Source organism: Kogia breviceps, chromosome 17 (assembly GCF_026419965.1).
Source record: "Kogia breviceps isolate mKogBre1 chromosome 17, mKogBre1 haplotype 1, whole genome shotgun sequence".
NCBI classification, from domain to species: domain Eukaryota; kingdom Metazoa; phylum Chordata; class Mammalia; order Artiodactyla; family Physeteridae; genus Kogia; species Kogia breviceps.
The window spans coordinates 64099107-64125238 of record NC_081326.1 but is presented as its reverse complement, the minus strand read 5'-3'; the positions used below and the strand labels follow the sequence as shown (position 1 = coordinate 64125238).

The following is a 26132-nucleotide window of genomic DNA, read 5'->3' as shown; positions in this document are numbered from 1 at the left end:
TTTACGAAACCAGATTTATTAAAATTTCTCTACAAGTCAGAAACAGCCGTCTCACATATATACACATGTACAGGAAGGATCTAGTGTTTCGAAGCCCCAGCCAGCCCAGAGTCCTTAGCCGGGTCATGTATCACAGATACAACATTCAAGCAACCACAAGAGCGTTAGTGGGACAGAGGCTTCTGTCCTCCCTCTTCTCCAAGTCCCATGATTCTGTCAAGGTAATATTGACAATGACCATTCACATTTCACGTGGTCTTAGACACGCAGGTTATTCAGACAGACACAGACAACAGAACAAGCGTCAGAGCCAAAACAACAACAACAAAATCGGACATATGTATAAAAGGTACACTGTATGTACAAAGTACACAGTACGTGAGGTATACACGGTATTCTCACAATGCATGTTAGTAGTTTGCCTAGGCGTAGCCCTTAAAAGTGACTGCCTGTTTTTGTGCCATTTCTCAAAATACAGTATGTTTGGTTTACCCGTTTAATCACCTGATTTCAGTACTGTCTGAGACATCTACTGATATTTCATCTGTACTTGTTTTTTTTAATGCAAGTGGCAGTTTCTTTGTTAAGCTCTATCTTTTGTGGGTAGTGAGTGCCCATCTCTGGAAGCATTCATAAAGAGGTTGCAGACCCACCTGTGAAATTAGCTGTGTGGCGGGGGGCGCGGATGTCTGCATTGGGAGGTGGCAGAGAAATGAAAGAAGTTGGACCAGATGACTTTTAACGTCCCTTTCAAGTTTAAAGATTTGGGGCTTGCTATTTCATCCCAGATACTGATGATACAGATGTATTCATAAACCACCCCACATCTGAAATATTAACAACCTGTCATGCAAAACTCCAGACCATACCCATGGGGGTGGTTAAAGTACAATTCTGGAAGTCAGTCTGAGAACCGTCTAAGACTATCCAAAATTCACTTTCTCTGAAGCACAAAGATGTTTAACATTTGCTCCTGGGAGAGGGAGTGGAAAGCCTTCTCATCTTTCTCCTCCTAGACAAAATGCTCCACCCTGAGATGGTCTTGGGGAAAAAAGTAAAGGATAAATGCTAACATATTTGAGGGGAACCAAGAAAGCTAATGGTTTCCAAGTGCTCAAATTCTTGTTAAAGGTCTCCAGTCTCTCTGTCTGAGCTCAGAGTTCTAAAACAGCCAGGAGTTTGAATCTTTTATGATACTTTTCCACAGTTAGCTGGTAAGTGCTTTTATAGTGAAGGGGGGGGGGAGGGTGCATTTCAAGGTCAGAAAGAGGGCATTAGTGCAAATGAGGTCTTGGCAGGAAATGGAGGAGAAATTCTGGGTTCATGGTTCAGGCAGGCTCCTATGGCCCTGAAACAGTCTGCTCCAAAAAAGATGAAGAAAGGGTGAGTGTTAAACCAAAGCAGAAAAAACAACTTTCCGATCAGAGAAGCTAGGGTAGCAAAAGTCTGGCTACCAAAGACAAGTTCAAAGATGGCAGGTTTATTGGCCCAAATTATTTGTCACCCTGTTAAAAATACGGTTCTTGCCCAAAATGCCATTGTGCGATTCATTTCCTCTCCCTTTAGAATGTTCATTTCACTTGATCACATGCCGTAGGATATCCATACTCCTTGCCACCTGTAAAAGATGCGGAACCCCCAAATCTGACAAAGGGACAGTTGGCGAAGGTTCATTAGGGGAAACAACTCCGCAGGGCAGCCAATCAGAGTGTGTGCTGCTCACCTCCAGTCACTCATCAGGACAGAGAAGAAAGAGGGCGCCATGTTGAATTCAGCAGCAACAGTCTTTATGCCATCACGTGTCTGGCTGGCCAGGCGCCGAAAGGCCTGTCCATCTTTAGAAATGGAAATGCCATGTGTGAGAATTATGAGGTTTCTGAGGTTTCGGGATTAGCAGAAGAAGGAACTGACATCACTGTCCTCCTGGCACTCTGGAACAATCTGGTCGGAAGTTCCTATTTCTGAGTCGATGTACCCAGGTTCCAAGACAGACTCGAACCAGGGATGGAGTAAGATCTCTGGAGCAGTGAGTCTTTCTGAGGGCTCCCGTCTCAGGAGACTGCGAATGAGGCACCTGGCTTTGGGGGAAATGTGGTCAGGAATGCAGAACTGTCCACGTCGGATTTTGGAGAAAAGGGCACTGGGGTCTGAGTCATGGAAGGGGTAGCGTCCCACCAAAAGGGTGTAGAGCATCACCCCGAGGCTCCAAACGTCCGCCGCCTTTCCGGAGTAGGTCCCTGTGGTGTTGAGAATCTCGGGGCTCACGTAGGCTGGGCAGCCGTGTTTGTCTGACAAAGCATCATCTTCTCCCTTAATTATGTGTGTATCTTCTAGACTTTCCAGTCTGAGCTGGGTTCTGTAGGAGAGAGGAGACAAGCCATCACTTCCAGATCAGCTACTATGAAAAACAAGGCCTTCCCAATAATAGCGCCCACAAGTACTCATCGCAAAGGCCCAAGGAATGCCAGTTACCCCTTCATCCAGTTAGCAGTGCCTTGCATCACCCAGGATTTCACAAACCAATACAAACTGCAATAAACATTAGCAAAGTATTGAGAGAGAGCCTGGGGTGGAGGGTATGATGCAAAGCCCCAAATACTATTCATTATGCTACAGCTTATAAGACATATCCTAATAGGGGTTACACAATTTACAGAGTTCACGTTGCAGCAATGGGAGCCTGTCTCAGGGGAATGCTGACATTTCTCCAAAAGCTATCAGGGAAGAGCACCTATCCTACTGCTTCAGGGAGAGCCTGGGCATCCTACAAGCCGATCTTATCTCTTATGCCACTGACTGCCAGGGCTACTTGGACCCATTGCTTGGCATTACAGAACATTACAGAACACGGAGCCCAAGGTCACGGTTACTGAGCACAGGTTGTCAGTTAGCACTCCTGCGCACATAGACATATACACACAGAAGGAATTCTGTCCACCTGAGCCCAAGCCATGATGGCCATGACGGGAAATGTACAAGGAATGTTAATTACATTTATTGGGATGTTTAATTGCAAAGAATGCTTAGCCTGGACAGAGAGGACAAGCACATACAAACACACACACACACACATGCACACACACCCTAGGATGGCACATCAACACCTGAGCTCATTTCCTCAGGTAAGGGTTTATCTCCTCAGGTAACAACTGAGGTTTGAAACATCTTTAGTTAAGGCTCTCTGATGAAGCTGCGGGTTCCTCCTTGTTCAGGTCCGGCCACTCAAGCCTCTTGGCCTCCCCAAAGCCCAGAGCCGCGTGGGGAGTCTCCAATACCTGATGGCCACTTATGCTTCTCCCAGCTTCTCTGAAATAGCCCTGTTTCAGTAAGTCACCCGTTGCGAAGTTAGACGCAAACATTTGGTACAGGCTGGTGGGTCAATTCCTTTTCCTCTCAAAGGTCTAGTGTTTTTTTTTGTTTTTTTTTTCTTCTTCCTGCCTTCCTGTTCCCTGGAGTGTAGTATACATGTGCTAACTTCAGTATGTCCTCAGCCTGACCTACCCCCCCCATCGTTATGTAAAATACCCATTGGTTCTGTAAACGGAAAATATGACTCAACCCACACTGTCTGCCACTGATTGGCTGCTGTAGTACTAAAACCCTGCACCTGTGCTGGTTACACGAATAGCGCCAGCCTGTCATTGCTTAACCCTCGGGTTGCTAAACTCCACGCACATGACATTCGCCTGTGCAATGGCAGATTTCAATAGTAAGCAAAGAGGTGTGTAAGGTGTGTTTCAGAAAATACATCACCATATCAAAGGAGCGTGTTCCAGGAATTGGAAACTTCTTCACTGCCAACACTTTGCTTTTCTTTGCTAATCAGTATGAGCCAATGACTCTTGCAAGGTCAGACACAAAGCCATGCTTTCTGGCAACTCAACCTTATACTTTTTCATAGGATCTGAAGTTAAGGGTAAAAAAAAGCACAGGTGGGGTGAGCCCTGCATGAATACCTACAACAAAGTAACACACACCCACCTGTGCAATTCTACAATGGTATTGCTTTTAATCTTTCCACAAGGGATGTGGGCCCACCTCTTAAAATCAGGTAAGGTGCATCTCCTGGGCCTTCCTGAATTCTCAACTGAAACCTCAACTCTGAATCTTAATGTCACATTATTGTCTTATTGAGCTCATCTTGTTCTTTATGAGGTAAGCCATGATCCACATTTAGCAACCAATTCTAGCCAGCTTCCATTTCTCATTCAACTGTGGCTATCTTCTGAAGATGTATCCAAACAAGATGTCTAAAAAGTCACCAGAGAATGGGGAGAAAATATTGGGGGCCAAGCCTGACTCATAATAGGAGTGTGGTGTGAAGGAAAGGGATAGGTTTCTGCAAATACGACAGTCTGATCAGCTCTGTGATACTTACTAGGTACAATAAATAAACAACAAACAAACAAACAAACAGGGGAAAAAAACAAGGAAAAAACCCCACTCGGTAAAAACAAGGATTTGAAGACATCCTCTAGGAATGGATGCTGTGAAGGGCCGACTGACATTTGTACCCCAGAAGAACTGACCTTTCTGACAACGATGGGGAATAAACCTGATCCTGGGGTGGAAGCGGGGAGGGCATCCTGTCCTCACATGACATCCCACAGATGCACCAAGGTGTCCCCAGGCCACGTCCACAAGGGTGTAGAATAACCAACTTTGGCTTTGGCTCCTCTGGAGAGAGGATTTCTAAAGACTAACTCTGGGACAACTGAGCCCTTGGTGTTGTTTTGAACCAACACCCTGCACCTAACCACCCGACCTGCACCCTCATTTTGGTGTCAAAAGGCACAGGAGGGGCTGTGGAGGCCGCTCACCTCTCCTCCGTGGAGAAGACAAACTTCCTAAGCTTTAGGTCCCCCAGCACGATGGCTGACTGGTGGCAGTGGGCAACGGCAGAGACGATCTGCTTGAAGAGCCGAGCAGCCTCCTCTTCCCGCAGCCTCTTCCGGCTGCGCACGTAGGAGTGCATGTCCCCAAAGTCCCTCTCAAAGAAGACATAGGCTTTGGTTTCCCCAAGGATCACTTCCACAATGCCAGTGATGTTGCTGTGTGAGGGCAGCTGGATGTAAGGCCGGATTCTGTCCTGGTAGTGTTTAATGGGAAACACCTGCAGAGAGAAGGGGACTCACTTAGGAGGCTAGAAAAGCAGAGGCTGCCTCCCAGATCCTGGGCTGGGCTGCAGTGCTCAATCTTTGGGCTTTGGTTGAAAGTGAGGCTCCATTCATTTACACCAACCTCCTGCAACCCGTTAGCTCAGCAACCCCACCTTATGCAGCCTGGGCTACTCCTAACACCCAAAGGGAGTAGCATCTAGGGCTAGCAAATCTCCAAAGAGTTACCATATGGATGGTGTGAAAGAAGTCTTCTATGTCTGGCCTTCCGGCTCCAGAGAGCTAAGCTCCTAAGTCCCCACCCTCTGTGGCCCTTTCTCGTTGGCAGGTAATGCTGTGCTAAGTGGCTGATAGAAATGTATGACCTCCTGCAGACCAGGGAGAGCACAGGACATGGTGACTCTGCAGCCTCCAAGTGGAAGAACATACAGCTGGAGAATGTACAGCTCTGTCATTACTCAGAAGGAACAGATGACTCCAAGAGCAAGACTGTCAACACAGCCCTAAGCAACCTGCCTAGGCTGACTCAGGTATAAGCAGTCTTGAGTTAAAATTTCCACAGAAGGGATACGGGATCCTCTCGGGGGGGTCGGGGGGGGGGGTTCATTTGTTTACTTATCCCCCCCCCACCCCGACACCAACCAACTCCCATCCCCACTTTCACTCAGGACATGGGTATCATCTTCTCTAAGAAGCTGGCTGGTCTCTTTAAGGGCCTTTTGTTTAGTCCGGTTACTCATATCCTAGACTCAACTGGAAACGGTGACACACGGGCTGTCACCATCTGGATTCAGCTATTATCTGCTCGGAGGAACTGGAAGGGGTTGCACAATGACCAGACCCACCCCACCTCTGACGCTGCGTTGCTCTGGCACCAGCTCGAAAAACCTTTCCGTTGCCCCCCTCCTCCCACTCCAGCCCACACTCATACCCTCTGAGCTCCGCTCCCCAGCCACCACGAAGAAAAGATTTTTTTCCCCCCTTTAAACTGGGCTTATCACACATGTCAAGTTTCGTTCGGGTCGGACAGTAGGTGGCAGCAGCGAGCCCAGGGGAGGGGAGCTCGGGGGGTCAGGTGAGTTGCAGAAAACCAAAGAGCGACTTAAACGGAGGGGTGACCCTATCTTTCGGGTGAAAATGAGCAGCCCGGAGGGTTCTCAGGGATGTCCGAGGCCCGGGTGTCCAGCTCGCAAAGGGTGCATGGCCTGTGGGAATGTTCTGCGTCTATGGGCACTGGAGGAGAGTGCGGAGGATCCTGCTTTCACGAGTTGTATCCCCTCCTGGATGGAGCCCCTTATGTTCAAAGGAAAATCGCGGGCCGGAAAAGCAAGACATGAATGGAAACGAGGGTTCCTAGTCGGTGTGGGCTTTCCAACATTTCTATTCCGGCCAAATCCCCTCGCCCTCGCTGGAAGACCCTCTCAGACTACTCTCTGGGGAGGACAGGGTTCCGGTTCCAGCGCGGGTTGCAGCCGGAATCCCCAAGACCGGAGCCCAACACGGACTTCCCGCCCCCTTACCACCCACGGCGGAGCCCGGGTGCCTCGCAGCCCCAGCATGAGAGTTGCCAGCTGCTCCAAGCTCCAAGGAGGCACCCACGGCAGGGCGTCCTTCCAGAACGAGGGGCGAGGGAAGCGAGGAGAATGGGAAAGGGGGAATGGCATGGCCCTGGAATCCATTTCAATTCCATAACTTATGTGGAACGCCACGCACTAAACTCGGCGCTAAGCAAATAATATAGATGTTGTAAAGCAACTGAGCACCGCACTTCCTCTCGACCGCCAAGCCCCCACTATACCACTCCATCCGAACCCCTCAATCCGCAATAGGGTGACTCTGGTTAAATGCTGCCTTACCGGGCTCAAACCCCCTGATCCGCCTTGCCTCAAGTCCAAGCCCTGATGGCACCTTCGGCCCCCGGGCACGGCGGGCGAGACCCCAAACACCTTTGCCTGCCACCGTGTCCCCTCACCCCGCGACCCTCCCGCCGGATCCCGGCCCCCTGAGTGCCTACCTTGCAGCGCAGCTCGCGGCCGGTGTGGAGGCACAGCGTCCGGGACACATGCTCGCGCTCGGCCAGGGGCAGCAGCAGGTAGTCGGCGATGCGGCTGGGCCCCGGCGCGCTCCCGGAGCCGCCGCCAGCCCCCGGAGCGGCGGGCGGAGGCTGCGGGCTGCAGGGAGAGCCAGGGGGGCTGAGGTAGTCCGGGGGGCTAGAGCACTCGGAGAGACGTGGGCACTTGGCCGCCACGGCCGCCGCGTCGTCCGCGTCCAGCAGGCGTTTGGCCGGGGCGCCCCGGCCGACCGGGAGCAGCAAGGCCGGAGCGCGGGGCTGCGAGACGCCGCTCATAGCAGAGCGCACGGGACCGACCCGCATCCCGTCCCCGGCCGGGGCGGCCCCGGCTTTGTACGTCCTCGGATCGGCGCGGGAAGACGCAACGGGGTCGGCGCCGGCGCCGCGACTCACTCCAGCCCGCGGGATGGAGGCTGCAGACGGACCTTGGTTCTGCCCCCACGGGGGGCAAAGCCGGAGCCGCTCCCGGGCGCTCGCGGTACACGCGAGGACCACGGTGGCCGCGCGTCCGAGGCAAGGAGGCCGGTTCGGGTCCCCGGATCCCCGTGGGTACCGGCTCGGGGCGCCTCGCTATTGTTGTAGAGGCTGCCGACAGTCGGGGAAGCAGAGGCGGCGGCGGCCTCCGAGGTCCGGAGCAGCGAGAACAGGATTCCGCAGGCTTGGCGGAGCCACGGAGCAAATGCACTTCCCGAAGCAAGAAGCGTCGGAGCGAAAGCCGGACCAACTTTTCCGCGGCGCCCGGGATTCTACGCGCTCCGGGCTCCCGGCGTGAGTGTGCGCGAGACAGACGCGCTCGGAGAGGGTGACTGAGTGTGAGTGAGTGTGTGCGCCGCACCGATCCCGGCCAGTGCACTCCTCCTTCTCCTTTTCCTCCACCTCCTCCGCCTCCCGGTGACTCACGCTGTATACACATACACTCACAGGCCGGGCTGTGTAAACAGTTAGGAAGCCGGGTTGTGCAATGAGGTGGCTGCGACGACTCGGGCCCTGCCGCCGGGCGAGCAGTCACCGGAGCGGAGGGGAGGTGCAGCTGGGTCGGCGGAGGCGACGGGGGTGGCCCGACGGCTGGGGATGCTTCGGGCAGAGCGCGCTCCGGCGCAGGTGGCGTGTCCTGAGCCCGCTGGGGCGCGCGCACACGCCCCCCGGGCTGGTCGAGGCGGGAGGAGGCGCGCGCCCTCCCGCAGGCCGCGGGCTCAGCGCGAGAAGCCGGAGGAGGGGGCGGAGGAAAAGTTCCCGTGACGTCAGGGTCCCGGGGAAGTGGGCGGGAGGGGAGGGGCCGTGGGGGGCGAAGCGACCGTTGATTGGTGCGCGCTCCCCATTCACACCGAGCACAATGGACTGCGGGCGCGCGCACCAGGGCTCTCAGCACCCGCCGCTCGCTGCAGCCGCGGGGTGACACCTCTTGCCCCGGGGATCCCCTCAATGCCCCGTGCCTTGGGACCTCCGGTTGGAGCCGTGGGCGTTGCCGAGGCCCGGCGGTGGCCGGAGGAAGGGAGGAGAGAGAAGGTGATGAATTCCAGAATCACTCATTCACCCCCACGCGGTGGTTCCGGGGAAGACCTGCGCGTGGTAGTGGATGTGGCTTTTTTTTTCTTTTTCCCGCCCCCTCCCAGCTCTAATCCCCAGCGTCTGTTCGCTTCCACAAATAGAAGCTTCTGTTGGATGAAATAAGAGCAAACACTGGGCCTTCTGCGCTGCCTCCACCTCCACGCCCCTCCCGCGCCTGCCGCCCGCCGGGATTGCACGGAAATAGCTCCTCCGGGCTCCCGGGCCGCCCCTTCGCGGTGACTCGCAGAAAGAGCTTCCTGAGCCGGGGCCGGTAGGAAACAAAGGATGTGGGGAGAGGGCGGAAGGGGCCCACGTGGCCGTCGCCGAATTCCTGCCCTCTCCCCAGCCTCCACACGCGCAGCAGCAGGGTCTAAGACGCCGGGGCCATCCCGGTTCTGTGGTGGCCGGGTGGCGGAGTGTAAGTCATACTGGCCACCGACTGATGCTGCCTATACACCCGGGCAACCCTGCCAGGGCGTGTGCACGCACTCGTGCGACGTAATTTGGGTGAGCTCGAGATGTGTGTCAGACCCTGCACAAAGCTCCGTGAAAAAACAACCTAGAATCTGTCGGTTTCCTTTCTTTCGAGAACCAGGTCAATTTGGAGTCCCTGGACACCCAACATAGATAACTGTTATCAGACAGTCCCTTCTGTACTTCTGCTAAATACTTCATTTTCTAAAACCAGGTCGAGCCCCAAGGATAAATCCTTTTCCATATCAAATCTCCAGTCGTTCAGCAAATACTAATGAAGCATCTGCTAAACTAGACGCTAGGGATTAGAAGATGAACACTAGTAATAATAGCTAACATTAATTGAGGTCTGTAACGTGCACTTTACACACACTGCAGTTTTACAGCCACCCAGTGGGGTTATTTTTTGCCATTTTTCACACAGAGGAAGCCTGCAAAGATTAAGTTACTTGCTGTGGTCAAATAGCTACTGAATGCATTCAAGCTCTTAAGCATTTGTGGGAACTCAAGGAAGATTACAGTTTGTACAGAGAAAAGAGGAGTTAGGGAGGATTCCCCCCAGAAGGCATTTGACCTGAGGGGATGTGTGGGATTGTAAACGAGTTGCTGTGGGGGGGCGGGGCAGAGATGTGGGAAAGGGTAGGGTCAGCTTAAAGAGGCCAGGGTGGCTGCAAAGCCAGAGCTGAGCCTGCACCTGTCATTGGGGGAAATGTGAAAAGCGCCAATGCCTGCTGAGAAGGCTGCACTTAATCCTGTAAACAGGTGAGAGCCCACCAGAGGTTTTCCTTCTTTCAAGTTCATTTTGTGCTATTTATTTAAGATCCATTGAGCCGCCAGCTGGCCATCAGCACTTGGATGGCAAACTCAGCATGGGCCACCAGCATCTTCCTCCAAGGTGTGCACTTCCCTCATTGCCTCTTCTGAGGGAAAGGCATCACCACCACCCATTCCCAGGGCCAGAATCCCTGGCAGTCATTTCCCCTTGAATCCACCCTTTTCCTATCCCCCACTCAGTTGTCACTGGGTCCATCCTAGACCTGCTAGCTCTCACAGCCAGCCCCTGCCGTCCCCTCCTCAGCTTCCTGGAGCTGCCCCTTGCAGACTATTTCTTATGCTCCCTTGCCCACTGGCTTACAGCCCCTTTTGCCCAGATGGAGGCCCTGGAGGGAGATGGGAGGGTGCTACTTTGGGCACTGGCTGCCCGTCCTCTGTGGCCCAGGCCCCATTAGCCAGCCCCTCTGTGTAGCTGTTGCCATGTGCTGCCAGATCTCCCCACAGGAATGAAGGATTTATCCACCCACACCCACCCAACCCTCCACCCCGGGGACTGCTAGGAGTGCCTTTGAGGAGTTTTGGAAACTGCCTCAACCGAGAAGGGCTACCTTGCCCCAAGTTCACACTCCCTTCCCAGGAGGTCCACACCCAATGACAGGTGATTGTGGAGTCCAGCCTCCTTGCCCGAACTTGAGCCAACTCTGAAGGGCAACCCAGCTTCAGCCCGCCCATTCAGGGTCAGCTGAGTTCTTCCTTGAGATTGCCTCCAGCCCAACTCTTCCCTCCACCCAGTCCTATTCCTTCCCTCCCCTTCCACAGGCACTCCCTGATAAACCTCCTGCATGCTAATCTCCATCTCCAGTAGGCTTCCTGGGGGACCCAACCAAGGCACCGCCTCCCTCTTCCTGGCCCTAGCTTGCTCTAGGCACTCTGGCTCCTGGGACCAAGTGACACAACTTTCATCCCTCCTGCCCTAGGGTGGAAGCAGCTTCAAGATGTTGATAACCTCTGGGCCCACCCCCTACACCGTGTTGTTTTGTTCTATGTTTGTTTCTGCTCTTCCAATACCTTCATAACTAGTTCTTCGCTTTAATTTTTTTCCACTGTACTTCCTGGCCTGGGTTCCAATTTCCTGACTGATACAAACCCTGTACCTTTCCCATGTCAATCCGCTCTTCTCTACTCTCATGATCTTAGTCCAGAAACTTCTCCTGGCTTTCTGCAGTAAGCTGCTAACTGGATCACTCATTCACCCTTTCAACATACAAGGGCACCTACTCTGCCAGTGCACCTACTAGGTGCTGGTGATATAATGATGCACAAAACAAAATGTATCCTTGAGCTCCTTAATCCATTCCCCACACTGCTATCAGAGCACTTTTTCTAAAATTTAAATTTGATCACATCAGGCCCTGGCCTAAAAACCTGGTGGGGACCCTCAGATGATAAAATCCAAATACCCCCTTTCCTGGCCCTACTTCCCATTCCAGTCTCACCTTTCTTGTCTCCTCGCTAGCAACATACCCATGCCAGCTTCTGGTAGGGCCCTAAACAGATCTTACTAATTCACACCTCTGCATTTTTGCCTGTGCTCTTTCCTCCCACTGGAATTCCCTCCCCTCCCACTGCCAAGCTGATGAACTCCTATTCATCCTTCAAAACCCTACACAGATTTCCCCTGAACAGCAGTCAAATTTAAATGTCCTGCCAAGTGCTGTTGAGTCCTCCATCTAGCTTTTTCTCATGGCACTGTCCACTCAGCTGTGTTCCAGAGGGCAGAGGCCATGTCTTATTCAGCCATGTGTCTCCAGTCCCTAGCCCAGTGTCTGTTATAAAGGAGGGGCTTAGTAAGTGACAACCAAACAAATGTACTCAAGGGCAGAGGGTCACCCACAGGGAGGGCCTGAGATGAGAGACAGGAATGGAGAACAGGCACTTGGTCAAAACAGGGGACTAGAGAATAGGGCACAGATTTCAGAGTTGAATGCCTAGCCCTGGAAGGCAACAGGATATGGAAAAAGAAAGGGCTGAAGCTTTGGGGGCCTCCAGCCTGCATGCCTGGGAGGACAGACATGAACTCATGACAGGTCCCGAGATCAAGTCAGCCAAGGGGACAAGTGAGCTAAAATTTTCCTGACTTCATTGCTGGTACTTTCCCTGCTGGCAAAGTCTGGAGTGAACTTCCATCAGACTTTTCAGATACTTATTTGAGGAAGTCAGTTACTCTTTATAGACCTCAGTTGCCTCACCTGTGAAATGGGCATAACAAAGGCCTGTTTTTCCTCCCCTGCAAGATTCTATGGGAACAAATAGCTATAAACTATTTGTCCTTATGAGTTATCTACCCGTACACAAATATGATTATCAAATATGGGCATGCCTTGATTTTGAACTCTGTTCATTTAGTCAACAAATATTCATTATCGGTTTACCATACGCTGGAATTGGAAAAGGCCTTTACCATGAAAATCCAAATTGACAAATACAGATATATAAGTAAATAGGATGTGAATTGGATAGTAATTCTTTCTGTGTTAAAAGGGTTCTTTGCTTTATAAAAGGGTCCACCATGCGATGCCATTTAGCAAGCTCCTTTGGCACATTTATGGTGTGGTTTGATAAAAATATAGGAAACTTGAAAGCAAGAATCACAGCTGGTTGTGTGTGTGTGTGTGTGCGTCCCCTTTGTAGCCTCAGCCCAATGCTCACTGGATGACATGTTGAACTACGGAAAAAATTGATTTACCTCCAACGTCTCAGGAAAGCACATATTACATAATGTGGAGAAACGTGTATTGATTTTTGGGGGACAAAGTTGGGCTACTGATGAGCTAAGGCTTGATTCATTTTCATTCATGCCCAGGTAGGTGCCTGGCAGCGCCATTTGGAAGGTTCTGAATGTCGTACCCATTCCAAAAAAATTGGGACATATTTAAGAAAAACAATATTAGTGTTTACGACAAGGTTCCAAAAACTGGAAAAGCGATGAAGATTTACTGAGTTCCTCCCATATGGTAGAACCTTGTCTATTTTCTTGTTTAACGTTCAAAATTATCTCATAAACTAGTTATTACCACCATTTTACAGATTCATAAGAAGGCTCAGAGAAGTTGATTAGCTTGTCTAAGATCACGCAGCTGGAAGGTGGCCAGCTAGAATCGGAACCCTGATCCAGCTGACCTCAATTCTGGCTCTTTCTGCTTTATATACCACCCAGTCTCCCAATGAAGAGAAAGTTCATCCATATATTTCTCCTCCTGTATCTTCTTTTTTTTTTAGTTCAGTAAAAATCTTTATCTTTTAAGAACTTACCCTTCCCCCACCAATCATTCACATACACAGATAGAAAATTAACATTTGTAGAGCCTCAAATCTGACCTTAACATGATGATTTCATATTACTCCTTTTTTTAAAAATTTTTCTTTTTTTTAATTATTAATTTTAAGAACACAGGAAGCCTTAGGTCATCCAGGCCTCCCCCTAACATCTGTGGGGGGCTGGACAAAGTGAAAATGAGAGTCTGTGAACTGATGCCCCTTCTCTGCCTTCCCCCTGTAAGGTCTCCAGGGCACACTTTGGCCATGCCAACATCTACATCTGTGGTGCTGCCCTTGGCCCTTCCTTGACCACCCACAGTGCTAGAGGTGCCCACAGCAGGTCACGCTGGGAAAATAGACCCAGGAAAGAACTCTTGGACTCTTGGACCCTAATGTTCTGGGCATTGGAGCAGAGGATTCCCCAGTCCTGGGTACCTGGAATTTGGTCTAGGCCAGCAGGTACAGGCTCTATGTAGGCACAGCCCCTGGCCATGTGGGGACAGATGCAGTGGGCAGAGGATCAGGTCAGGGCTGGATCGCCCAGGTCTAAGAGAGAGGCACTGGTCCCTGTGACTGATTCCTGAGAGCTCCACCAACACCTTCTCTCCCACCTCCTCCTATGCTCATTTCTGCCTTTTGCCTTTAAAATGCTCTCCCAGTGACCTGATCTGTAATTTGCATAATCCCTGCCCTTCCGGAATGAGCCTTAGTGGAAAAGGCAGAATAAACAGAAATATAAACAAATGGCTGCAGTCTATTGCCTAGAAGGCAGAGAATAATTTGGCAGGGAGAGGAAGGAAGGATCAGGGCAGACTTCACAGAAAAGGCGGCCTTGGAAGACCATGGACAATCTATTACTTATCTCCACAGATGGCCTGTCCAGGGTTTACATGCACTTGTCAGGGTGGCTGGACTGGAAGCCTCTCAGGGACAGAGGCTGGAAGTTTCCTGGATCCAGAGGCGGGCACAACTCCACAACTGCCTTAGATGAAATGGTGAAACACCCCTCACTTTTTTCAGAGTTATTTGCTGCACCTTTCCTCTGTGAGTTGTCCCTGTCCACTGGCTCTTGGTTTTTTTGGTTTTTTGGGGTTTTTTTGTGCTACGCAGGCCTCTCACTGTTGTAGCCTCTCCCGTTGCGGAGCACAGGCTCCGGACGCGCAGGCTCAGCGGCCACGGCTCACGGGCCCAGCCGCTCCGCGGCATGTGGGATCTTCCCGGACCGGGGCATGAACCCCGTGTCCCCTGCATCGGCAGGTGGACTCGCAACCACTGCGCCACCAGGGAAGCCCTCTTGGTTCAGTTTTGCTTTGATTCTTCCAGCACATGGACAATGGCTAACCCTCTCTACCACTTGGCTGGGGAATCACCTCCCTCCCCCGGCCCAGCCCTTAACTGCTGACCTGGTGAGTCACTTGCCCTCACCAAGATCACCTGTAGGCTGGGAAGGGGTTGGGGGACAGACACAAGGCAGCAGGTTGTCCTAATACAGGTGAAAACACTTTGTCGACTATTAAGCTTCGTGCACATGTAAGGCATTCATTGTATTGCCTGTGGAAAGGGCATAGGTCTTCGTGTCAGAAAAGACCTGGGTTCAAGGCCTGGCTTTGTCATTAGCTCACAGTGTGGATTTGGACAAGTCACTTTCCCAGTTTGGGCCTCACTTTTCTCCTTTTTTGCACGAAGATGTTAAACGGGTGGTTCTCGGACTGGGTTCCTTGGAACGCTGGGCTTCATGGAGGTAACTTAAGAAGAGAGCGGGAGGACTTCCCTGGTGGCGCAGTGGTTAAGAATCCACCTGCCAGTTCAGGGGACACAGGTTCGAGCCTTGGTCCGGGAAGATGCCACATGCTGCCAAGCAACTAAGCCCGTGCGCCACAACTACTGAGCCTGCGCTCTAGAGCCTGCGAGCCACAACTACTGAAGCCTGTGCGCCTAGAGCCCGTGCTCCGCAACAAGAGAAGCCGCCGCAATGAGAAGCCCGCGCACCGCAACAAAGAGTAGCCCCCTCTCGCCGCAACTAGAGAAAGCCGGCATGCAGCAATGAAGACCCAACACAGCCAAAAATAAATAAACAAACAAATAAATATATACATTTATTTTTTAAAAAGAAGAGAGCGGGAAGCTGATGTGGGATTCTGGGCTGCCCATTCCAGTTTCCATCACATGTTCCATGTCATGCTGCTTCTGTAAGATCGTGTTTGAGAAAAGGCTTCCACTGCTTTGGAGAAAAAGAGTTTGAAAACCACTGGCCTTTGTATCTCTGAGGTCCCATCTCTGCTACTGATTCTTTTATTTAATGTCAAGGGTTACAAATCAGAAGCCCAGAGGCCGGAACAAATCTGCAGCATGTTTTGTAGGTCATTGCAGTGATGATGTACCGTCTAGTTTACCACAGTCCCCACTGTTCCTTATTGTCTAACACTTGCCACCTCACATATATGTTAGCAGCATGGCCCCTGGAGCTCTTTTGAGCTTGCATCCTCAGAAGTGCTCCCTTGAGATCCTCTTTTCCCAAGAGACGCTCCAGATGGCAAAAAAGAGAAGGGCCCGTAGCCTGGAAACACATGTTCCCCACCAGAGGGACTGGGGTAGTCTAGGTATAAGGGGTGCTCCTCTTTCCTCCTGTCTGCCCAGCCCAGAAGACCACCGTGATAGTTATAAAAACATAGCTGCAACTTCTTTGCCACTTTTTTCACTGAGAGGCAGAGTCTCTCGAATCTAGACAGGCTCAGGACTTCTTTGACCAATCAGGTACAATGAAAGTGCCACTCTGAGGCTTCCAAGGTTGGGTCACAAAAGCCCATGAAGCTTCTGTCTTGTTCTGCAGGACACTTGCAGTTGGAACCCTGTGTGGCTAAGTAAGAAGTCCGTCTACCCTGAGAACACTGTGCTGGAGAGGCCACAGGTAGACGCTCCAGAAGAAAGACCCAGCTGAGACTGTCCTGCAGCTATCCCAGCCCAGGCACCAGACAGGTGAGTAAGGAAGCCGTACTGGGGGTGAATCCTCTAGCCTCAGCGACATGCTTCTTCCCAGCTGAGGCCCCAGACATCACAGTGCAGACAAGAGCCATCCTTACCTTGCCCTCTCTGAATTCCTGACCCGCAGAATCATTTACCCCCTAAGTTTTAGGGTGATTTGTTACATAGCAATGGATGACCAGTGTAATATTCTGAAACTGTTCTGGATAAATTAGGAGGCCTGACAGGCAGGGCCTCACCAGCCCATAGGACACCTTTAGAGGCTGACTAGAAAAGGGGGCTCCCTCCTCCGGATGGTCACAACCCCACAACTGGTAGACGGCTGGGCCAGCAGAGTGCAGGCTGGACTTCACAGCCAGGTGGCCCTGCTGCCTAGAGACACTTTCTTCTCTCCTGCTGGAACCAGCCTGAGCTGAGCTGACAGGAAGGGAGGCATTTTCTCAAAACTCGGATAATTGCCCCATAAGCTCCTTGAGCATCTCCCAGGATTTGGGGAGGCCCCTGTGCTCAGACCTTGCTAGCTCTGCCTCACAGTAAGTCATCTTGACATATAAAGCATTCATCAAACAACATACATGCGGGGCTTCCCTGGTGGCGCAGTGGTTGAGAGTCCGCCTGCCGATGCAGGGGACGCGGGTTCGTGCCCCGGTCCGGGAAGATCCCACGTGCCGCGGAGCGGCTGGGCCCGTGAGCCGTGGCCACTGAGCCTGCGCGTCCGGAGCCTGTGCTCCGCAACGGGAGAGGCTGCAGCGGTGAGAGGCCCACGTACCGGCTGGCGTACTGCAAACACACACACACACACACACACACACACACATCCTATGGGCTTCTTTTTCCCTTTTCTCATTAAAAAAAAGCTCCACCCTACCGGTGATCTGATCTGAGATCTTCAGGCTATTTTGAAGTAATTCATCTTGCCTCTTCAAACATACCATTTTCCCTCACTCGGCTTGAATGAGGCTCTGGTGGCAGCCAGCCAAGCCCATCTCCCTTCATTCTCAAAGGAAGCCTGGCCCCGTGTACAGGACCGATTGGTTTCTGGGATTTCCATTTAAAAAACTCGAGGCCTGTGGCTCTTCTGCAGTATTCCTGAGGAAGGCTGCAGGCAAGAACTGAAGGGCAGGGGGGCTGGGGCAGATCTCTTGGGGTCGCGGAGATTGCATGGGGTGGGAGGGCCAGCTCAGCAGTGTGGCAAAGAGGCCTGCTGGCTCCCAGCATGGAGGTCTTTCCCCCTTTGGTCTAACTGGCAGCTGCAAATTCAGTAGGGGCAGATGTCAAGGGGTTTGCAGACTTTATAACTCGTCTTATGCAAACCCGGTAGACAAAAGTCTGGCTTTCTGTGAAAGATTGCAGAGGGGTAGTCGTCCACATAGCCTGTGGGTTCAGGCCACCTCCTTCCCTGGGAGACTGTCCAAAGATGATTTGCCTTTATTGGGGAAGCAGACCCACCTCTGCTGGATACCCACTCTATGTGCTTTGCATGTGTTATGTCGTTTATCCTCACAACAGCCCTACAGATTGATATGATCATCTTCACTTGTCAGCTGAGGAAAGAGAGGCCCAGAGAGGCTAGGTAACTTGCTTAAAGTCACACAGCTAGAAAGACTGGGAGCCAGATTTCAAACCCAAGGTTGGACCATCTCCAGGCACTTGTCCTTCCCTTGTTCCTCTGCTCCATTCCCTGATCTCTCTCTCCCTCTCTCTCTCTCTCTCTCTCTCTCTCTCTCTCTCTTTTTCTCTCTCTTTCTCTCTCACTCTCCCTCCCTCCCTCACAGTCTCACTCTCTCCATTTCTCTTGAGGAAACCATAGAGTAAGTGCCTCTGCTTAACCTATGGGTATGGGGTGAGACTACACATGGCTTCACCTGTGGGTTTGAGGGAGGGCTTACCTAGTGCATGTAAAACACAATTTAACTTATCAAACCTTGTTTCAAGACCTTTGGGGAATATTCCTATTTTGTATATTGGGGTGAACCTAGACTGGGGCTCGGGAAGGGATCTTTGTCCTTGGCCAAAGTCAGCCTTCATTGGGAGCATACTTACTGAGCTCCTTCTGTGCACTAGGCTGATATCATGATAGACACCAGGAGTGGAGTGCAGCCCTGTCCTCTGTGAGCTCCCAGTGGAATGGGAAGGAAGTCAGTGGCACAGAGCACTGCGGTCTGAGCAAAATGAAATAGATAATAGAAGAGGGACACACGGGAGGGAGAGATTAGTTCTGCCAGGAGGTTCCTCATGGGCCAGGCTCTGGAACCTGACATTGTCCTTGTAGAGTCTGGACACACGTCAGAAGCAGATTCACTTGAACCGGGTGCTGTGAACTTGACACATAGTGAGAACTACATTGATAAAGGCAGGCATCCGGCAGAGCAGGATGTACGCATCAGCAGATCAATGAAAGCATTCCCTTTGCCTGGACAAGCCGCCCACAGGAAGCCACATTATCGGAAAGTTACTTGCACAAATGGAATCCACAAAGGGGACTTGGCAGTATTAAGAAGTCTATTTCGAAGCCATCTCTGACCCTAAAGGGAAAGAAAGTCTTCTGCAGGAAACATTTGCCATCTAGTTTGCTCTGGCAAAACTCTCTCCACCTTAGAATAAAGATGATGTATTAGTCAAAGCAAAGCTCTACTGCTTTACCCAAAGATAGCCAGAAAGAAGCTGTGTGAAGACGACGGAGACTGTTTCTCTCCCCTGTAACTTTCCGAGGTGGCCATTACCGACTGACAGATTTTTAGGGACCTAGGTTCCCTCCATGTTGGGGCCCTAGCACAGCATCCACATGGTCAAGGCCAAGTCTCAGCCACATCAGGTCCTCTCTGGCTAGAGGGGGGGAGTGGGTGAAGGAGGCACACCCGCTACAGCCTGCAGAGGGCACATACGCCCCGCGTTCATATTCACGTTCCGTCGGTGAGAACTTGGTCACATGGTCCCACCCAACTCCAAGGGAAGATGAGAAATGACATGTGTCCTGCCATGAGCCTAGGAAGATGGAGAGAGTAGGTGTAAGTGGACCTCTGACTATCTCTGCTTCAAATGGCAGTTAGGGTGTTTTTCAAGTGTAACCAGAACCTTAACTTAAACCAGCTTAAACCCAAAGGACCACTTTGGGCCGATTCCAGGGTCGGCTGATTCACCGACTCAGCGCTGGAGGGTTCCAGGTACCACCCTCATTGTCGGCTCCAGCAGGCCTGGGTATCGCATCCCAACATGACAGTTTTCAAAGGAAGAAGAGAGCATCTCTCCCTCTCCCTGTGCTCTCCCATAGGAGAGATGAGGGTTTCCTCAGAGACCCCCCCGCTCCACCCCCAGCAGACATCCTCTCTTATACCATTGGCCTGAATTGGGCCATATGCCCATTTCTGAATCAATTACTGCTGCTGTAAGCTAAACTGCGGTCTCCCTCCCGCAACACCCACCAATTCACATGTTGAAGTCCTTGATCCCCAGTACTGAAGACTGTGACCATATTTGGAGATGGGGCCTTAAAAGAGGTAATTAAGTGAAAATGAGGTCATATGGGTGGTCCCTAATCCAATATGCCTGATGTCCTTATAAGAAAAGAAGATTAGGACACAGATAACACACATTCCAAGGGGTGACCATGTGAGGACACGGTGGCCATCTGTGGGCCAAGGAGAGAGGTCTCCAAACAAACCAAACTTGCCAACACCTTGATCTTGGGCTTTGAGCTCCAGAACAGTGAGAAAATAAGATTCTGTTGTTTAAGCCACCTGGTCTGTGGTGTTTTGTCACAGTAGCTCTAGCTAACTGGGGTACAGCTGGCAGTCAGCATGGATCAATCCAGTTCTCTCCCGGGGTGCAGTCGGCGTGAGACGCAGCTCATGGGAGAGGGCGGTCCGGGTTCTGAAGAAGGAAGCTGATGGGAGGGACGCTGGGCGAACAGAGGGTGATGCCAGTGATAGCACGGCCGCCGTCCACGCCGGGGGTGCTGCTCGACCCCTGTGCTCGGACCAGCTCCCTTTCCGTGCACTCCAGCCCCCTGCCATCCTTCTCCAAACAGACATCAGGACAACCGTCTCATTAGATTCCTGCTTCCCAAACTACCATCATTCTCCAGTTCTCTTTCTAGAAGTTACTGCCATTGACCTTGCTAGGAGTTTGGCAGGGAAGGGGGCAAAGGTCCCCCAACTCTTCTCTCACACCTGTATGGTCTGCCCCCCGGTTTCCTCCGCTGAAGACCAATCCTACTTTAACTCCAAGGACAACCTCATTTCCAAGTTGCTGGGGGACAGAGCGGTGCCGGTGAATGTTTAATAAGCTGTGCAGCGCTGTAGTATTTGCCGATTTCCATGGTGTAAATACTCCCCTGTGGCCCATTCTGAAGGACCCACACGAGGCCACTGAGCACAGAACTGGGAAGAGACGTGCACGGTGGCAGCCCCAGCCCGTTGGTGCTTTGGGAAGATGTCCCCGTTGCCTTCGGGGATGATTTTTATCATCTGAAAGTCCAGTCCCTCATGATGTTTGCGGGGGGGGGGGGGGGGGGGAACAGTTCCTGGGGCAGGAGAGGGTTAAAAACGTTTTATGAGCCCGCGGGTGGAAACCTGCGAGCAAACAGAGGGCATGGGAAAATCCTGAGGGTGTCCGGTGCGGCCTCGCGGAAGGGCCCCCTCCTTCGCTGTTCCCAGGCTGCGGGGATGAATGCCGACCGTAGAGAACGAAGTGCAAGTAGGGCTCAGCCGGGCCCAGGCGGCCCCGGACTGTCACTACCCGCCCCCGGGGAGGCTCCCCTCCCCCACTCACCTCTGTACAATCGCTTCCTCTGTTCCCCAGCTCCGCTTCCCTCAGGGTCCCATCCAAGCCGGACTCATGATAAAGGCCACCATTGACGGGCACTTCCTCTGCGCCAGGCACTGGGCCGGGCCCTCCAGACCCATTTTCTCATTGAATTCATACCACTGACCCACAGACTAGGTGGGTATAGTCCCGTCCCAAAAATAAGGTTCACGGAGGTCAGAGGAACAGTCTCAAGGTTATGGCGGCAGGGCCGAGGTGACTGAAACTGCGGGTTTTCCATGGTGCTGCTGGGGTCAAACAGGCCAGGCAGAGTCATAGAGTAATAATAACAACGACTGTGGCTAGAGCTTACCGAGGACTTACTTTTAAAAGTGAGGGTGATGGGCTTCCCCGGTGGCGCAGTGGTTGAGAGTCCGCCTTCCGATGCAGGGGACGCGGGTCCGTGCCCCGGTCCAGGAAGATCCCACGTGCCGCGGAGCGGCTGGGCCCGTGAGCCATGGCCGCTGCGCCTGCGCGTCCGGAGCCTATGCTCCGCAATGGGAGGGGCCACGGCAGTGAGAGGCCCGCGTACCGCAAAATAAATAAATAAATTAAATAAATAAATAAATAAATAAATAAATAAAAGTGAGGGTGAAAATACACATTGATCTTCCTGTGGGATCCGGGTGAATTTGTCTCCCGTTCTGCAGATGAGGAACCCAAGGCTCAGAGAGGGCCTGCCGCTTGCCCTGTGTCACAGCTGATTAGTGGCAGGGCAGGACTGAGGACCCTCTGAGGCGGGGCGGGGCAGGGGGCTGCTGCCCGGTCCATCCATGTCCCCCACTCCACTTCCCAGGCTGGCTTTGGTGTCCCGGTTCTCGTCATATCCCCCCATAGGACCAGCACTTTCCTGGGGGTGTTTGGGTTGATCCAAGGCCCAGCTGGTCCTGCTGCAGGCGCCGTCTGGGTGGTGGGAGAGGAAACACCTATCCATCCCCCCAATGCCCCACCTCCGGCTGGCCGAGCCAGCACCTGGGTAAAATGGCTCCACTGAGAGAGTCTTCCTGATGCAGTAACTGATTGCAAAACCCTTGCATCCCTGAGTGTTTTATGGAGGGTGGGAATTTCCCACAGCAGCAGGAAACCCCAAACTCACCTGGCTGCCAGAACAAGGCCCTGCAGGTCAAACGCCAGTCCAGAAATACAGTTACCCCAGGCTGGGGCGTTAGAAAAACAGCAAGAACACCACCACCAACCCCACAGTTGATCCGATTCTTCCACACCCCTAATCACATTAAATCAACAAAGTCCACTCAGGTGGGAGGGGCAAACCCAAGTCTCAATTTACAGCCAACAACATCCGTTGGCGCAAGGTCAGCAGATGAGGAAAGGGCAGAAGTAAGGCTCAAATCTGACTTCCACTCTCTGGGTCTAGTGCTCATTTCTCCACAGTTGGGGGTGATGGGCGATGCTGTCAGGAGGCTTCAGAGGCAAACAGGTGTCAGGGTGAGAACAAGTACAGGAACCTGTAGCCAGACTGACCCACGTGCAAATCTTGGCTCTGCAACGTCAGGCAGGTTACTTAACCTCTCTGAGCCTTACTTTCCTCCTCTGCAGGTGAGAGAGGGTTGTGGTTAAGAGTCTGAGCTCTGGAATCAGAATGCCTGGATTTTAATCCTGGCTGTGCTACTTACAGCCTGTGTGACCTTGGACAAGTCACTTAACCTCACTATGTTCATTTCCTTATCTGTCAAATGAGCAATTTTAAACCCACCTACAGGCTTGCTGTGAGGATTTGCTTAGCTAATACCAATGAGGCTCTTAGCACAGGCCTGGCTTATGGTAAGCAGTCATTAATGAGTAACCATTGTTGTTATGTACAAAATGGAGAAGAAAAGAGCTTTTGGAGATGAAAGGAGAGAAAGCACATTTCCAGTGTGTGTGTGTGTGTGTGTGTGTGTGTGTGTGTGTGTGTGTGTGTGTGTGTGGAAGGAAGTGTAAGGGGGTTCTTCACAGATGGAATTGGAACCTTCTAGGAAGGAGGAAGAAGCAGAGGGGACCTGGGCTGGCCCTGGTCCTGCTTTGGGATGTTTCCTGCTGAAACAACCACCTGGCCTTCACCTGTGTGCTCCATTGACTCTTTGCTGTGAGTCAAGGGCAGCTTCTTTCCAGCCACTCTCCAGTCCCAGCAACAATTCCTCTGGGAGAACAACCTAAGGCTGGAAATCTTCCTGCCCAGAGTAGTGAAAGGGTCCAAGTGTAAATAAACATGGGCCTCAGAGTTTTGTAACTGTCCTGAGTCACTTCTCTTCAAGAAGACACAGCCAAGGGACAAGAGCTCCAAGTCTCATCAGTGAGTCTGAACCCAGGTGCCTTTCAGACATTCCTCATTTGGGTCCTTTCCAAGTTCTCTCCACTGGAAGGAGGTTCTCCGGATATTTATGCTGATGGCAGGTCAAGGTTCAGAAGAAGAAACTGAACACGACTGGGACCCAGGTTTCGAAATTCCCCCGTCAAACATCATTCCTGCCTTCTTAATTCTTAGCTATCCCTGACTCTTTCCTAGTTGCCTCAGAGGCCTGACAACTTGCCATGTATTAGTTGGATGTTATTTAGTTTGCAAGTAGCTGGAATTATAGTATTATATAAATACAGGTTTATTTTCTCACATAAAAAGAAATTCAAAACTGAACGAGGACTGTTGTTATTTTGGCAGCACAGTGATGTCAAAGCCATACCATGATTCTGTTGGTCTTTCCCTCAGGTTGCAAGATGGCTGCTGCAGCTCCAGATATCACTTCTACCCTCAAGGCTGAAAAAGAAGGGAAGAGCACAAAACAGTGGCACTATTGGTGTCAAATATTTCTGTATCAGTCATTTATTGTCACTTAAAATACCACCATAAAACTTGGTAGCTGGAAACAATTATTTATTAGCTCATGTTTCTGAGGGTCAGAGTTTGGGCTGGGACCAGCTAGCAGTTCTCCTACTGGTCTATTGGGCTCACTCATGTGACAGCAGTCAGTTGATGGCTCAGTAGGGGCTATATTGTGCAAGATAGCCTAACTCAAATATCTGATATTTGATGCTGGCTATTGGATATGTGATGACAGAAGCAGAGGTCAGAGTGATGCCATTTCTGAAAGGCAACCACTACCCAAGGAATGTGGGTGGCCTCTACAAGCTGGAAAAGGCAAGGAGCGGATTCTTCCCTGAAACTTCCAGAAAGAACAAACTCTGCCAACACCTTGATTTTACCCTAGTAAGACCAATTTTGGACTTCGGACCTCCAGAACTGTATGATAGTAAATTTGTGTTACGTCACTTGTTACAGCAGCAGTAAGAAACTTTCTCCCTCCACTGCTCTCTCATTCTCTAAGGTAGAGAGGTTAGCCAACTATGCCTCCGCTGCCTGATTTTGTAAATAAGGTTGTATTGGAACATACATTCCTTTCGTATTCTCTGCTTTCACGCTACAACAGCACAGTTGTAGACCGAGACTGAATGGCCAACAAAGTCTAAAATATTTACTATCTAGGGACTTCCCTGGCAGTCCAGTAGTTAAGACTCTGTGCTTCCAATGCAGGGGGCATGGGTTCGATCTCTGGTCATGGAACTAAGATCCCACATGCCAAGGTGTGGCCAAAAAAAAAAAAAGTAAAATATTTACTGTCTGGCCCTTTATAAGAATAGTTTGCCAGCCCCTGCCTGCTCTAGGAGGCTTGCTGAGGCTTCCTTGTATGGTGGTTTCAGAATAGCAAGAGAACATGAGTCTGCTTCAAAGTTCTCGGAAATTCAAAGCCTTGGAAGTCCCACAATGTTATGCCGTTTACATTTTGGTCAAACAAAGCAAGTCACAAGGCCAATCACAAGGGTGAGAAATAAACTCCACCTTTTGATGGAGGAGCTGCAAAGTCACATTGCAAAGCAGTGTGGGTCCAGGAGCAGGAGATACTGTCCTGGCCATCTTCAGCCAAGAGTCTCAGAGCCCCCTTTCACCAGGAAAACAAAGCCCTCCCACAGACTCCCATCCAGACACCCTTTTAATCTCATTGTCCAGAACTGGGTCACGTGGTCACTCCCAGCCCCGAGGGGAGCTGGAAAGCAGGAACAGGATTCTCATGATTGGTTTAGCCAATGGCGATCCACTGCTTGGTGGGCATTCTCTGTTATCGAGGAAAAGGGAAGGGATTTAGAGAGGCAGTTAGCAAAGTTTGCCCTATGTGTGCTGTCTGGGTGGGCTTGAACTTCTTGAATTCACTCATTCAACACATAAACATCCAGGGCTTCCCTGGTGACGCAGTGGTTAAGAATCCGCCTGCCAATGCAGGGGACACGGGTTCGAGCCCTGGTCTGGGAAGATCCCCCGTGCTGTGGAGCAACTAAGCCTGTTGTGGCACAGCTACTGAGCCCATGTGCTGCAACTACTGAGCCTGCAGTGCTGCAATTATTGAAGCCCACGTGCCTAGAACCCGTGCACCACAACAAGAGAAGCCACTGCCATGAGAAGCCGGCGCCCGGCAACAAAGAGTAGCCCCAGCTCGCGCCGCAAATAAAGCAAACCTGCGCGCGGCAATGAAGACCCAACGCAGCCAAGAATTTTTTTTAAATAAAAAAATAAAATATGGTGAATGAACTGACAATGATCCTTAAATATAAAATAAATATGAAGAGTATGTGTGTTAAAAAATTGTAATAGCAAAGCAAAAAAATAATCTGATAAAGTTTTTTGAAAAGTAAAAAAGAAAGACACGCAGATGGCAAACAGGCATATGAAAAGATGCTCAACATCACTAATCATCAGGGAAATGCAAATCAAAACCACAATGAGATGCCACCTCACACCTGTCAGGATGGTGATTATCCAAAAAACAACAAAGAAACGTTGGTGAGCATGTGAAGAAAAGGGAACCCTAGTAATGGAATGTGGGACTGTAAATTGGTAAGCTGCTATGGAAAAGAATATGGAGATTCCTCAAAAAATTAAAAATAAAACGACTATACAGTCCAGCAATTCTACTCTTGGATATTTATCTGAAGAAAATGATAACAGTAATTTGTAGAGATATATGCTCCCCTATGTTCACTGCAGCGTTATTTACAAT

General features: G+C 51.2%; 1 protein-coding gene and 1 long non-coding RNA gene across 2 annotated transcripts; one reads left to right on the top strand and one right to left on the bottom strand.

Moving 5' to 3' along the window:
- On the bottom strand, nucleotides 1–8378 carry TRIB1 (tribbles pseudokinase 1). Its single transcript, XM_059043177.2, is given in 4 exon segments — nucleotides 1–2356; nucleotides 4821–5113; nucleotides 7132–7542; nucleotides 7544–8378. Coding segments are annotated over 4 exon segments (1728 nt in total). The 5' UTR covers nucleotides 8102–8378; the 3' UTR covers nucleotides 1–1890.
- LOC136792856 (uncharacterized) lies at nucleotides 7220–25435 on the top strand. Its single transcript, XR_010837383.1, has 3 exons — nucleotides 7220–7956; nucleotides 16133–16278; nucleotides 23792–25435. It is a non-coding gene; the product is annotated as an uncharacterized lncRNA (long non-coding RNA).
- Nucleotides 25436–26132: the final 697 nt, after the last annotated feature.